This window comes from Akanthomyces muscarius, chromosome 6, assembly GCF_028009165.1.
Source record: "Akanthomyces muscarius strain Ve6 chromosome 6, whole genome shotgun sequence".
In the NCBI taxonomy this organism is placed as follows: Eukaryota; Fungi; Ascomycota; class Sordariomycetes; order Hypocreales; family Cordycipitaceae; genus Akanthomyces; species Akanthomyces muscarius.
Window position 1 is genome coordinate 3,541,523 of NC_079246.1, and position 15,868 is coordinate 3,557,390.

Consider the following 15,868-nt stretch of genomic DNA (forward strand, 5'->3'; position numbering starts at 1 on the left):
AAGTAAACGAGGACATCAGGTTATGCATTAAGCTGAAAGAAAGGTAAAGAAACTAGTTGAACGAATCCTCAAGTTCAAGACAATGAGTAGTAGTGATTATACATTTCCAGACGCGCACTCAAGAAGCCGCTTTCTTCATTTTCAGTCCCACTCTCTTCCCAACAAACTCGCTTTGCAATCCCGTCTCAAAGTCGGCAGCAATAAAGTCTAAAGGATCCTCCAAAGTAGTGGCGTAACCATGCGCCAGACCAAAGACGTTCAAATACGGTCCGACCAGCGGCACCCACTTGAGAGTGTCTCGCCATTCGGGGGGTGAGTCGGCCCTTGCGATCACATTGGCCGCCGAGCAGTCGTCTGGTGCGGGAATCCGAATACCCTTGTGCTTGGGGCTCAATTGGTTAGCGCAAAACAACGACCATGCAATGCTCCTCTCGTCTTGCTTCTGGATGAGGGCCAGATTCTCCCTGTGCTCGGGAAACATGGGCATGTAGTCGCCGATGAGGCGAGTCGGGATGGCGCTGTCCAGCATGGGGAACCCAGACATGAGCCAGGCGCGGATGGCGGGCTCGCGGCACTCCTCCCGGGCTTCCACGATGGCCGCGACGATGGCGGAAAATATTTTGGTGTATTCGCCAGTCTTGGAGCGGCCCATCATCTGCGCGACGCCGGCGGCGTGAAAGACGGCATCGCAGTTGTGGGTGAGGATGGCGTCCTTCAACGCTGACTTGTCCGTGGCTGATCCAGTGACCACGGCGGCCAGCACAGCTCGTGCTGCGGGCGTGAGTTTGTCGGGCGAGCGAACAAAAGCCACGACGGTGTGGCCGTGCTTGATCAAGGCAGGCAGCGCGCGGCCACCGACGTTGCCAGTGGCACCAAGCAAGAGCACTTTCATGATTGTTTTATTCGACTGTCGTTTGAAGAAATGGACAGTACCGGATTGTAATATTGCAGTCAGAAGCCAGCTTGCAGATGGCTGAGGGAATGATTTATACCCCCATTCAAACAAGGATATACAGGGCACGTATCATGGCGGAGTACTTGATCCGCCAAATTCTCCGGAATTTACGGAAAATAGCCTGCCACAGCCTATGCACATCCCTGAAAAAGATCCGCCGAGGGAACCGCGATGACGAAACTCCGGGTAGAATAATACTGCATTTCTGCCTATTTTCAGTGAGCGAGTAATAAGCACTAAAGTTGGTAGCTTGGCCACTGTAGAACGGCCTAGAATGGGCCATCTCATATCCAGCACATCCGATTTTACTCATTTTTATCTACGACGCTTGAGAGATCTCAACTTCAGGCTGATATAAACTCTATTGGTCCGCTCACACATCACAGATTGACTAGCATGCCTGCATTCCGATCGACGGACTCGAAGAGAGCTCAAGTGTGAATGTCTCGGAACATCTCATCAAACATGGCACTTTCCCACTCCATGCCGTTCCAGCCATGGTCTGATGTTAGCCACTCGAAATCGTCGACGCTCTGCCCTGTCCACACATCTATGGCTTGTCTCTCATCGCCAACGCTATCATGAGCATCGGTCGGTGGGCCCATCCCCTTGTCTGCCGCCATGGCGACTATGTCACGCCATTTCTCGACCCTAGCCTTCTTCATCTTCAAATGCTCTGCAGCAAGGTCCCAGGTATCATTCTCCCAGTCCAACCCCTGCGCCGCGGCCATTTCTTTCTTTGCGGCTTCGAAACGAGCGGCCATGGTATCAAGGATGCCGGCGATGTCAACCTGAAGACTGGGTTGCGCTGCGACCTCGGCCCTGAGCAAGTTGAGTATCTGGGCCGACACGACATGGATAGACTCTGAGCCTGGATCTCTTGGCAGGCTCAGATCTGGACATGGAGGCACGCCGCTCAGAGCAGGTGTTGGGCGCGAAAGCAGCGTGGAATCTTTCTGTGACACAGCCGTGCCGGCACTGGAAAGCTTGGCGGCGCCAAGCCCGGCTATCCTCAACCATCGAGAGAGCATCATGGCGCCGTGGACTAGCTGGACGTAGGCGGGTAGGGGAATGTAAAAGTAGGAACAGACTGGTATAGCAAGCCAATCCTCGAGCCAGCCCTTCAGCGCGGTGGTGAAATGCGAGAAGACATCAGATATCGACACGCCTGAAAACGACAGCGAAGCGAGGGATTGAACCTCGGCGTCCGGTAGATGTGAACCTGCCAGAAGAGGCTCAAATATCCAGAGATAAGCAGTGTGGTAGTAGCAAGAGAGAAGGTCTGAATTCCTGGGTCAGCGAAGTACCAGCTGGCGACATTTTTACGCCTTTGAGGAATCTTACAATCGCATTTAAGACTCTTGGGCAGTGCGTCCCGGAGACTGTCTAATTCGACTCGGAATGTTTTAAGGCGCGCCATCGTTGGAGTTTCAGGTTGCTCGTCTACCTGTGAATCGGTACTGTGGAAGTGAAAGATTTTCTCCGTAAGTCGCTGGATGCGGACCAATTCTACGGCAAGTTCGTCTGTCTTGTATTCTCTGGCATCCTCAAGATCCTTGAGGCATTGGTCTAGGTATTTGGAATATTTCATGAGTGTCAACTGCTTCACAACAAAGCAAGCACTGCTATTGTGTCAGTTCTTTCCTTTGTGAAGCTCGACTTGGGCGTGGCAAAACTCACTTCGAGCTCATATACCAGACGCCAAGTAGCGCGCGCTTCTCTTCGTTGCTTCTAGACACGGGCTTCTCAGTACGTGCCAAAGGTAGCTGACTCCTCCGCTGTTGAGCCTTGGGGCATGTACTCCAATTCATGTCTTCCACTAAGCTGACAGCCAGACGGATCAGGATGTTGAACTGCGCATGCGCCATACAAAGGTAGTGATAGGCTCCCAGGAAAACCAGAATGCCTTGGACGAGGTCCAACGAGCGCTCGGATTGCATGAGCATGGCGTTGGAGATGTGTTCCATGACGGCGCGGCTTTGTCCTCTGACCAATCGAAGATGACGGACGGAAGCCACCATTCGTATCACCTTCATGAGAAATGGACGAGTCGCCTGCAGTTGACTCGGCGTTGTGCCAGGCGGAATGATGACAAAGGGCAGCCGAGGTGACAGTTGATTCCTGTAGATGGACAGCAAAGTTTCGTCAGACTCCACGGGGACAAGATCTTCCATGGCCACTGCTGCCATGCAGCTGCATGTGGGAGGCGAGGGTGCGCTAGAGGATAAGTCATGCGCCGGAGTGTTCAGAGCAGATTCGTCCTGGCTTGAAGTGACTTGAGGTTGGGTTTCGATGTTCACCGATGATGCCGAATGGCTGCTTGCGACATAATCCAGGCTAACATTGGATGAGATTCCACGTACAGCTGAGCCTCCCCTTCTCGGCGTCTTTGGCGGGGAAATGATATTATCGAGTCCCTCCACCGGTAGAGCTCTTGTCGCGTCCAAATTGGCACTGGTGAGGCAAAGTCAATAGTGGGTCCGAAATGGACAAGTTTAAGTCAATTCAGCGATTGAGCTTTTGCTGAGCCCCGGCGATGATAATCAGGTGGTCGCAAGGGCGGTGGTACGGGCAATGAACTCCGTAGGGCAGAGCGTCTGGTCACCACACACCATCTCACGGAGGCAATGTAACAGAGCACGAAACTGGACTTACGAGGACTTGGCCTGTCTTTTTTTTCTTGGGCCAGGAGTTTGACTGACGCATTCTTTCTCCAAGCTCCGGCATCGATCACACTGTCGCTGCCCCGAAGACTGCGTGCGAATGCAGCGCGTCTTTGCGGCCGCACATGGAGCGCAGGCGGCGCCCCATCTGGCGCTGCGACCTTTTTTTGGTCTGTCCATTTTGATTAGGCCTTGCAAACTTTAGGCCGGGAAATTGTGGCGGTTGCTGGGAGAATGCCGTCTTCGTAGGATGTGCACGCCGCGGAAAGTAAAGAGGATGTTGCCTTGGGGACCCCGTGAGTTGGCGGCAATTTTACCGGAATTTATTAGCGGAATTCCTCTCGAATCTTTCCAGAGCACGGAACAGAATCCCAGTCATACCTAGAATACGCTTACTTACCCATAGTTACAGAATGCGGACCGCTAAGCTGACGCCACATCCCAAAGTCCGCAAGAATACTACAAGCGGGCATGTAAGCCCCGAAAATTCCGCGGCAACTTAGGCTGTGCACGCCTGGCCTGTATTTCCATCCTTGACTTACACGACCCGCCGCTCATCAGCTATTTAAATAGATGGACTGAGACAGAAAACTGAGCCTGGGTACAATCAACAAAATACTTCAACTCTTTTCTCACACATAACCCGCGAAAATGTCCCCAACATACCCGCAAACTCTGCCCTCTCTCAGCCAGCGCGATGCAATCACCGACGCCCTCTATCGAGCTGCCATTGGCAGTGATCATCATGATGCCGCACTATTCAACTCGGCATGGGCCGGAGAAGACGTCTCCATGGAACTTCACGATGACAAGATAAGAGTCCTCGAGGGCCTCGCCATGATTCGCACACATGTTTTGGATAAAGTTGGTCCTATGGATACCACGCATAATATCAGCATGGTCCGCGTCAATCACCAAGATGGAGCCAATACCGCGATTCTTAGTGCCACTTCCATGGCGCAGCATGCGCCTGCCGGCACGGGAAGGGATCCAAATGGAACCAAATATACTGTGGGCGGAGAGTATTCTGTTGACTTGATCAGGGACGACGGAGATGGTCTGTGGAAGATGAAGAAGTTGGTGCTGAATGTTGTCTGGTCCACGGGCGACCCTTCATTGATGGGAGGCCCCCCTAAGAAATAGACACGACTTGTATATAGTAAGTAGAGAGCGAGTTTAGCAAGTAAGAATAGTATTTTTATCTACTTTTTAGGCTATTAATAGTATATCTCTTTTACCAAGGTGTCCTCTGCCCATGTGTGCGTGCTCTGTCAGGCTTCGGCTCGGTACATTGGTGGAGGCGGGCTAAGCCGGAATCCTTCTTCGCACACGTAACCTATTTGTATCTCTGCTATACTGCCGGCGGTCATCACGGAGGGCGTTTTTTTGCTAAACACAGCACTTGCGCGGTACTTTTTACCTGCACTTTCCATTTCAAAAAACTCCGAGTGTCTGTGTTCTTGAGGCGGCGCTGGTCTGCCTTGCAAGACTCTCGTGACTGTACAAGACAAATCTGCATAGGAGCGCTTCAGCAGTGGCCAGGAGGGCGGAATTGAAGCGCACACCAGAGCAGATACTAGCTCAATGCCGGTCCAGATAACCACATCGACGTTGTCCCCTATCGCGTCACGATTAGCTCTGCTGTTTTGTACTGCTAGCGTAGAGTGGATCACTTGCAGGTCAAGTCTTTGGTCCTTCCAAACGTCTGTAGGGCCTTAAGTCGAATAAGGCTTGTAATGGTAGCACTCCAAAGCGAGTTAGAACGAAGTGGTTTGGGGGCTCCTGGGTTTGAGCAAGTGCTTACATTGAGCCGAAGCCAAACAAGACTGCAAGCAGAATGCGTTGTGTCTTGGGTAGTCGAAGCCGCCATAAAGTAGGGATCGGTGCGATCATCAGCACGAAATCTTGGATAATGCTGCAAGCCGCCCCAGCGAAGCCAATGGCCGATACATTCAGGCAAACTCCGTCCACTTCGGGGTCCCAGATTGCCCTGAGTGGCTTGCACTGGATTATTAGGGGAAACATAAAGGCCACCGTCCTTGCAGCAATGAAGAGCAACGAATATCTGACAAATGTCTGCCAGCCAGTTGTTTCAAATGTCCGTCCATACAGTAGCATGATGGAGGCTTTGATAAGGTTGATGTTAAAGAGATAGCCAACCTCCATGGCCCAAAAGACCTAGCATCAACTGTTAGCTCCAGTCTAGTCTGAATCGCCTGCACCTTCATACCTGATGTATTGTTCGAGACAACCGGATGTCAGAGTCCCAGTAGTGCACACCAAATCCCCATTTGGTGGCTGGCGTAACAAATATCCAAGTTAGCAATTTGTCTATAGACCCGAGACGACTGGTTTGAGATACTCCTTACCGACCATTCCTACACTACCCATCACTAACAAGAGGATCTATCAACTTCTCAGCATTTTGCAAGCACAATGAAACGCGCGGTTTGCCAGTATTGTATAGAGGGTTAGCTTTGTTCCGTCTACTTACCAACGCAGCCAATGCAGTCCAATCATCCCAGCCAAGTCTCCGTACTGTGACAAGTCGTGACCAGCAGCGAAGGGCTCCCATGACGGTTGCCAATGTCATACCAGCCGCGGCGAGGACAATCAACTCAGCCTTTCGCGAGGGCTTGTCGTAGCCATCGCATATGGTGGCCAAGGTATCGACATGGACTGGATTTATTAGTCAGATGAGTCTTCCCGAATACACTTTCGGGTCTGGTGAACAAACCAAGTTGGTCAGAAAAGGAGCACGATTTTTGGACGCAGGTGGACAAGACAGATAGCAATGGGATGTTTGTGCAGATGCAGTCTCGTATCGGCGTCGGTGCGCCCGAATAACAGTTGCCGGAAGCCGTAGCCACGAACCAGCATGATTCCTGATGAGAAATCCAGTGAGATTAGCAGATATTCCGCAATGATGGCTAGTAAAGCGAGGCATGATGTATCTTGCAATTGACGGCAGAAAACTTACAGTACATGACGGCTGGCTAGTCGGGAGAGCAGCGGGCAAAGTATCACCGCTCGACAACATGTTAATGATCGAATGCTTCACTTTAGCAGAGCACTGGCTATAGAGATAAGATTATCCCAGCTGGGAAGGACTTCCATAATGGGACGGGTTTTGGTGGATATTGCTTCCGTTTTATGACTTCAAAGAGGTGCGCAGGCATCATAGGCTACTGAGGGTTGCATCGCGAGGTCAAAGCGCAGCGAAAGAGGTGGCTGCCTGTTCATAATTCTTAGGGTAGCAGTTTGAGACATGCAGGAGTAGCCTAAGACAGTATTTGGGCTAACGACTAATCAGTCCTACTGAGGCCGTGAGACTCAGGCCGCAGGATCGCATCAGACAGTCGTGCCCAGCTAATGTGTGGGTGGTGTCTGTGTGTCCGCCTTACCATCGCCCACCATTTTTGGAGGATAGACTTTCATGGTAGCTTCGCCGGAAGCCACGCTACCCGGCATTCTTGCAAATGACGCAGCATTTGACAAGCTGTCCAAGTAGCCGCAGTCGAGATCATCTTCATCTCTGTAGAAGGCCGGCACAGGCGGCGAGACTCGTACCGTTTCGTCCTGCAAGTCTGTACATGGCTATTCTTGCGGGGGTAGTAACGGTTACAAATTAGGGTCTCATAAGATTTGCTAGCTGGACATATCGTGCGGGGTTTAGCATGCTAGCCGCTTCGAGGTGTGTCGTGTGTCCACTAGTAGTAGCCCCCGGCGTGGCGTCTGGTGATCTTGGGCTGTTTTGAGGTTGCCATGCCACCTTGCACACCAAATACGGAGTCTAAGCCGAAATAATACTCGGTGTAGCCCCCCACCGACCGCCGCCCGGTTGTCTAGATATGTTGAGGATCCGGCAGAGGCCTCGGCACTGGGGCCATGCCCTGTATCGTATTGATTCGAATGGTGTATAGACTACTCCGTACTTTCTGTTCAGATTCTGGTGATTGACACATGGGTGGGTAGTACTGCGACCGGCGTATTGCCTTTGGGAGGGGTGATTGGTATGGAATAAATAAAATGGACAGTCTTCAAGGTTCAAACGCCACGAAATACCAACGGTGTCGCTGTCCAATGATGTGGCGGGTTTTCTCGAGCACGCAATGGAATTAATATACCTTCCGTTGCTGCTCTACTTCCACTAAGCATGCAATCCAGTCATCGGAGAAGCGGTATCCCGTGTGCGCAAGGCAGAGGCTTGATCTTTTCTGCATTGTATCAGTACCAAGTGTATAGCACAGCATCATTCCTGCATTATGTCACATTGCCGAGGGGACGCACAGGTTGCTCTGATGTTTCTTTTTTCTACCATCGCCAAAGACGAAGCATTTTTCTCAGTTCGCTACTGTATTTGCGAATATTCTCGGGATTGCATCAAGTCATGCTTGGGCGGCCGTTCAAAGCCCACTGTCGTTATGAAATAGAAATAGTGAAAAGGTCGTGTGAAGGGCGCCCGTTTCGCAAACTAGTCTTTAATACGCTGTTGTAAAACCACCACGTGTCGAATGGTTGTGAACGGTACACCGCATGCGCAGAATCGCTCTCGCAGCTCAACGTTGACGAGCGGAGATAGCCGCTAAACGAAAATGGCGAAGCAATTCTAACATCTTTTAAAAAGACGTAATAGCTAATTACCACTTCACTAATAATGTTCCAAGATAGCGACAAGCTAGAAGCCAGAGACGCCAGTAACTCGGACACTAATCCAACGGTGCCAATCCTTCGGTGAACTTGCTTTGTTGAGGCTTGTGTGTGGCACTTCACCACGTATTAGATGTGGCCTGTCATAGATATATTATCTTAGCTATTAATATCTTAGATTAGACGCGGGTTTTATTAAATGATAAACGATAATACGCCTGAGTATATATCTCCACAGAGCTAGTTTTGATAAAGTATTTACTATAATACTTATATATTAGCGGATTATACACCTTATATATACCTAAACTATATAGGTTTAGCTTTGCCTCTATTTTAAACCTCTTACTATATATACTCTATAATATATTATAATAAAATAAACTAAAGTAAGCCTCTAAATTAGTCTATAATAAGAAGGGCTTAAACTATATATTATATATTAAGACCTAATTCCCTAATACTTTTTTAATTTTATATATAGATTATATTTTAAGATAGGTCTATTTATAATATAGTATTAGTATAAGTTAGTTTCTTATAGGCGATTAGAGTATAGCTAGTATTAATAGTAATAAGTTAGAACTATAAGCTTATTAATAATATAATAAAAGAGCTTTAATACTTTTAAAATAGCATTTATTTTTAGACTTATATAATAATAACTATATATATTTAAAAAAGACTTATCTTTAAGTTAATATATAGAAAATAATAGTAATATATTAAGTATAAATATTAATTAATATAATAATATAGTTAATATAATGTGGTTAATAAGCGAGCAGCGTAGACAAGCGAGCAGCGCGTTTTGCCCCACTTATTCTCTATTTCTAGAATAACTAGATAAGTATAAGAGTAAATTAGCTATATTTATAAATAGAGCTTACTAAGCTATTAAATTACTTATATATAGAGATAAAGTATTTAATATAATTATCTAAATTTATAATAACTAATTTAATAGTTAGTAGATTTAATTCTTTTATAAATTCTTTAAAGAATTAATAATTATTTTAGTTTATTAGCTAAAAGACTAAATTATAGTTTATAGTATATTTATAATACCTAATTAACTATAAAACTTCTAAAATAAATATAGTTAATCTTTTTAATAAGTTAAATAAAAAAGACTAAAAATTAGCTTTAAATTTTAAATTTCTTTAATAACTTATTAAAACTTTTAATTATATTTTATTTTTAATTATATATAAGTAAAAAGTTATTAATAAAAGCCTATTATAATAAATTTAAAGTTTTAATTATTTTAAATTAAAGAATATAATTTTTAAAAAGAATTATAAAAAGAATTAAACTTAATTATTATTAATTATTATATAAGTAGAACTTATTTTATTTATAATTAATACTATTTTTCTATAAGGAGTCTAATACCTTATTATACTTTAGTAAAAAGATTAGCTATTTTAACCTTATCTTTATAGAGTTATTTTACTTTTAGAGAATAAGTGGGGCAAAATGCGCCGCTCACTTATCTACGCCGCTCGCTTATTAACCACATTATAAGTAGTATAAATAAATAGATAGTATACCTTTACTATAGAATACTAACTTTTATCTTTATATAGTAATTACTTAATAATAATTTATAAAAAAACACTTTTATAAATAGTAATATAATTCTTACCTTATTTACTATTAAAAGATTACTTAAATTAAGTATCTATAAAGTAATAAAGATTTATAGTATCTTAATAATAACTATTTAATACTAATATAATAGCTAAAACTTATAATATAATTATATTACTAACTTAAAAAGTTAACTAACTTAAACAAGTTAACTAATTTAAAAATAAAAACTATAATATAATATATTCTCTAATTAGATTTATAAAGCCTTCTCTTTTAGTATATAAATATAGAAAATATAATAAACTAATTATTAACTAAATATAATAGTAATTATATTAAAGTATATTAAATAAAAAACTATATATAATATAGTTAATAAGTGAGTCGCCTAGACAAGTAAGTCGCCCAGTTTTCCCCACTTATTTCCTAAATCTAGAATAACTCTATTATAGTGGGGCTAAAATAGCTAGTCTTTTTTAATATTAGATATAAAACTATTAAATTACCTATATATTTAAGAATAATACTTTATATTAATTATTTAAATTTAAATAACTAATTTAATAATAATTAGATTTAATTCTTTCTTAAACTCTTTTTAAAATTAATAATATCTTAGTCTTTTTAAAAATAGAATATCTTTTTAATATATAGTATATTATAATAATGAGAATAGATATAAAGGCTTAAAAAAAATATAGTTAATCTTTTTAATAAGTTAAATAAGAAAAGTAAAAAAATAAAAGAAAGTTTCTTATTTTTAATATAACTTATTAAAAAGATTAATTATATTTATTTATTAAGTCTTACTAGCTATATATACTATTATTTAAGCTCTCTATTAAGTTTTATAGGTATATATATAAAGACTATAAAGTTATTAAATTTAAAAAGAATTTAGAAAAGAATTAAATCTAATATATATTATTTAATTTAATATATAATTACTATCTATCTATAATTATTACTATTTTACTATAAATAGTTTAATAACTTAATATACTATATCTAAAAGGCTAGCTATTTTAGCTTTACTCTTATAGAGTTATTTTAACTTTAATAAATAAGTGGGGCAAAATGGGCAACTCGCTTATTTAGGTGACTTACTTATTAACTATATTAATAATAACTAGAGTTTATTATATATTTTTAATAAAGATATAATTATTAAAGGGCTAAATATAAAGATCTTATTATTATTTATAGTTAGTTTATACTTTTAGAGAATATAATTATAAAATATAGTATTATAAAGTCTAATATTTATAACTTTTATAAAACTGGGTTTTTATTAAGCTTTATTATAATAAAAATAATTATTATAAGTTTTAATTAGGTTAAAAAAGTAAAAGTAATATAGTTTAATAATAAGAAATAAATTATTATAATTTAAATAGTAAATTTTTAAAACTTAATAGTACTACTTTATATTATAATAAAAAGCTAAAAATACCTTATATTTTAATATAAAAATAAATACCTACTTTTAGATTAGTATATTAATATAAACTTAAGTAGTTAGATAATAAATTAAATTAGTATAAATTAAATTAGGTAGTTTAATAAATATATAAAAGATAAAAAAAAAGGTAGTTATTACTTTTTAATTTTAAATAGTTATAAAAGTTATTATTTAACTACTTTTAAACTTTTTTAGAAAAAAGAAAAATATTATTACTTTTTATATATTTATATATTTTTCTTATATATTTACCTTCTAGATATTAATTATTTTAGTTTATTTAATAAAGCTTATTAATAATAAATTAAAGTTCTTATAAAAGTTAATATTATATATACTACTAAAAAAGACTTTTTTTTTATATTTTTTAATATTTCTAATAAGTTTATTATAAAATAGAATCTCTAAAATAGTTTTTAAAATACTAAAATTACCCTTTTTAATCTTTAAAGAGTTATTTTTATTTTAAAAATTATAATATTAAGTCTTTTAAACTTATATTTAAAATTAATTAGATTTTAAGTCTTTTAAATACTAAATATAATAAATAAAGTAATTTTATAGTCTCTAATTTTAAAAAATTAAATTATTAATTATTTAAATAGTTTTTTAACTAAAAGTCTTAATATACTTAATAGTTTTAAAAAAGATATAGTAGTTATTATATATAAAGTTATATTTCTATATATTTAAGTATAAGACTTTAAAGTTATAAATAAGCTAATTAATAAGTATTAATAGGCTAAATAAATAAAGTTATAAATTAAAATATCTTTTTTTATATAAAATATAAGAGATTTAAAAAAGTAGATAAATATAAATAGTTAAGTAAAAGATAAAATATAAACTTATAATTATTATAAAGTAAAGCTTAAAATATATAATTACTAATATAATATATATAGTTAGACTATATATAATATATATATTTATATTATAAATATAGAAAATAATAAAGAAAAGGATTTTAATTAGTTTTTTCTTAATATTATAATTAAATTATTTATAATTAAAGGTTAGAAGGTTAATAAAAGTACTATAATACTAGATAATACACTTAATATATATATATTATACTACCTTTATATTATAACTATAAAAGCCTAATACCTTATAGTAGGTAGTTATTATAGACTAGCCCTAGGGTGTCTATAAATAGGCGTTATAATTATTATTAACTCTCTTAAGGAGAGGAAGAAGAAGAAATGGGAAAGGAGGAGCCTCTTCTATTTTATAGTAGTCTAGGTTTTATATAGAGTTAGTGTGGAGTTTAATTAGGGTCTTAGTAAAGTCGTCCTAAAGCTCAGCCAGCTAACACCTAACCTATACTATCTTAGTTATAATAGTGGGCTAAAGCCTAGTACCTTTATATACCCCCCTATCCGCCCCCTACTAACTGGTAAAAGGTTTTTTTTTTTTTTATGTTATTCCTGGGTTTCCTAGGCGCGGTGTGGAAAAACGCGGCCCTAGCTGGGCTGTGTGTCGTGGTAGGCGCGGCGCGGAGAAATATGACTCTAGCGAGGCTGTGTGTCACTATTAGCGGGGGGTTGGTAGGCAGTGGTTGGCGACTATACGGCTATAACTAGGCCCTACTAGCTCCTTTAAGCGCCTAATTAGGTCTTTATCATAAACTATTATATAATATATAGTACTATCTAGGTGCGTTAAGTATAAATAAAGTAAAGTAATTATAAAAAGGTAAATTATATAGTAAAAGGACTATATCCTCTTAAAAGAAATATTTATAATAATAAGGTCTTTATTATAGCGCTTAATAGTGTTTTTCTTCCTTCCCTCTATTAACTATTTTATTTCCTTATAGTATTACACTTATATTACTTTATTCCCCTTCTACCTTAATAATATTCCTATTATACACTACTACGTTTTTACCCTAGACCTAATAATATATTTGCCGCTAATACGCCTCCCCCTCCCCCTCCTTCTAGTAGGAATAATTATAACCTAAACTCTAAGTATTACCGCCTTTAATATTCCCTAGCTAGCTTTATTATAGAGGGTAATTTAGATAGTAATAAATTTATTTTAGATAATAAACTTAATATACCCTACCTTACCTACCTAAAGGGCACTATTAATAATAGTGTGCTTAACTATTAGCTAGGACCTAAAAACGCCTATATATTTTATAATAATAGGTATTATACCTATAAATAGGCCCCTACTATCTTTACTATAAACCTTACCTTATACTATATTATCTATAATATATAATTTATATATAATAAAAATAAGGCTATAAAGACTCTTATTATACGTAAGTTAGGAGAGAAGGGCTCTAAAAAGGCTATTCTATTCCCCACTATAGCGTGTTTTATATAATAATATTATAGCACTCTAAATACTACTATACTCTAACCTATCCTCATCTAGGATATATATACTCCCTATTATCCTAGCCCTATTACTAGTAAGGGCCCTACTACTACCTCCTTATAGGTAGCTCTCCCTATTAGTTCCTTAGGTAGAAACTATACTAGCTAATCTAATATTATTAGTACTATTAATATCTTTAATTAATTTAATTAAAATATTTAAGCTCTTATAGTATATATTCTATCCCCTCTTAGTCTATCTTAATATAAAACTATATCTAATCTAATTATACTCTTAGGAATCCCTTTACTTTTATACTTATATATAGGATAAATATAATATATAATATAATAAGGAGAATATATATATAAATACACTATTAGTAGCTACTCTTAGTCACCTAATTACTCCTATACTCCCCTTAATACCCTCCTATTAACTTCTAAGCTATTATAAATATAATTTATATAGCTCTTATTTTTTATACTACTACTATAAGTCTTACTCCTACTTACCTTCTAAAAGGCACTCTAATTACCACTATTCTAATTATTACTATTAGTCCTCTTATTATTTATCTAGCTACTTATATAGTTATTATTATTCTAACTATCCTTATAATAATAAAGAGGTAGATCTTAGTAAGTACTTTAGGGATATAGGTAAGGTCCTATCTAATAAGGAGATAGAGTAGTAGTTCCTAGTTAGGTACTTATAGAGTGATTAATTTTTTAGGTTATTATAGATATACTTACTAAATAACTAGTTTAAAGTTTAGGAAATTATTTATAATTTCTTTTTATATTAGTTCTTACTATTATAGGTTTAGATTAGATAGCTAAGGGGCTAAAATATAGTACTAATAAAGCTATAAGTTTATAGAGTGGCCCCCCCTAAAATATTATAATATTAATTATTTTCCACTACCTATACCTATATATCCCCTAATTATTCTATTTTATCTACCTATTATAGCCTACTATAATACACTTATTATATACTATTATATCTATTAGCTTTACCCTAGTAGGTCTTAAATATAATTAGTACTAAAATATTCTATAAGGCACTAAGTAGCTTCTATATTAGGTCCTAAAAGCCTACCTATTTTACTAAGACTTCCCTTTTTCCGCCCTAGTCTCTAGTATTATAGGTATAAAGTATCTCCTTAATAACCTATTCTAGATATTAATTATCCCCTAGTTTATTATTAACTAAGATTAGCTTAGGCGCTTAATTATTCTACGCCTAAAATAGTAAGGGGTTTATTACTACCTATTTAACTAGATTAATATAGAATATCTTATAAAGGCTTTTAAGTAGGTCTAATATTATTATTAATAGACTTAAGGTAGTTATAATATAGTATTTAGAGTAGACCTAGTTAAGCTTTTTATTAGGATAGTTAGTTATAATATTATATAAAGATAGCTAATATAGTTTATAAGTGAGTAGGCTATCTAAGTAAGTAGGCCACTTTATATTATTTTTTAATTAACTATATTTAAACTCTATTAACTTAATAGGATAAAATGGTTTTAACTTTAAATAAAAAAGATATTATTAATACCCTTAAGACTTTAAAAAAAGACCCTATATTATCACTTTAAAGTATAACTTATATTTATAATATACTATAAATAATATTAATATATTATTAATAAGAATAACTAAGTTAAGCTAATATAATAATATACTTTTAAAAATTAATAAATAAAGAAGAAAATCTCTTTATTTAGTATATCCTTAATCTAGATATATAATCTTAATTACTATATCTATATAATATAAAAGTTATAACTAACTACTTACTAGAGTTTAAATATAATATTCTAGTTAGGAGGTACTAGTCTATAAACTTTATTAGGTAATACCTAGAACTTATTATATATTTATTATATTAAATTAACTATTAAAGAGTCTAATATAAAGATCTAAAGTAATATTAAGACTAGTTTTAGCTTATAGAAAATACTATTATAAAATATAGTATATAAAGGGGGGAGATTTATAACTTTAATAAGATAGGCTTTATAATAGGCTAAATATTATCTAAAATAGTTATTATAGGTTATAAAAAGATATTAAAAAGGTTAGAAAATATAATAAGGAAATTATATTTAAGTGATAATAATAGAGTATATTAGTATAACTAGTATTATTATTCCTCTATTTATTATTATTATAAGTAAAACCTACCTCTTC

The 15,868-nt window shown here is 37.0% G+C and overlaps 4 protein-coding genes across 4 annotated transcripts; 1 reads left to right on the forward strand and 3 right to left on the reverse strand.

Annotated features, from left to right (window-relative positions):
- Positions 1-118: 118 nt before the first annotated feature.
- LMH87_001279 (uncharacterized protein) lies at positions 119-892 on the reverse strand (the record flags this gene model as incomplete). Its single annotated transcript, XM_056199332.1, has 1 exon — positions 119-892. One exon carries the CDS (start codon positions 890-892, stop codon positions 119-121), a length of 774 nt encoding a protein of 257 aa, XP_056056189.1.
- Positions 893-1,386: 494 nt separating this feature from the next.
- On the reverse strand, positions 1,387-3,798 carry LMH87_001280 (uncharacterized protein; the record flags this gene model as incomplete). The annotated part of the gene is made up of 4 exons (XM_056199333.1): positions 1,387-2,237; positions 2,300-2,577; positions 2,636-3,292; positions 3,611-3,798. 4 exons carry the CDS (start codon positions 3,796-3,798, stop codon positions 1,387-1,389), a joined length of 1,974 nt encoding a protein of 657 aa, XP_056056190.1.
- Positions 3,799-4,269: 471 nt separating this feature from the next.
- Positions 4,270-4,761, forward strand: LMH87_001281 (uncharacterized protein; the record flags this gene model as incomplete). The annotated part of the gene is made up of 1 exon (XM_056199334.1): positions 4,270-4,761. The coding sequence occupies one exon, from the start codon at positions 4,270-4,272 to the stop codon at positions 4,759-4,761; it is 492 nt and encodes a 163-aa protein (XP_056056191.1).
- Positions 4,762-4,889: 128 nt separating this feature from the next.
- On the reverse strand, positions 4,890-6,658 carry LMH87_001282 (uncharacterized protein; the record flags this gene model as incomplete). The annotated part of the gene is made up of 10 exons (XM_056199335.1): positions 4,890-4,939; positions 5,062-5,131; positions 5,184-5,236; positions 5,296-5,363; positions 5,423-5,796; positions 5,849-5,916; positions 5,988-6,024; positions 6,113-6,297; positions 6,356-6,503; positions 6,599-6,658. The coding sequence occupies 10 exons, from the start codon at positions 6,656-6,658 to the stop codon at positions 4,890-4,892; spliced, it is 1,113 nt and encodes a 370-aa protein (XP_056056192.1).
- Between the last annotated feature and the right edge of the window lie 9,210 nt (positions 6,659-15,868).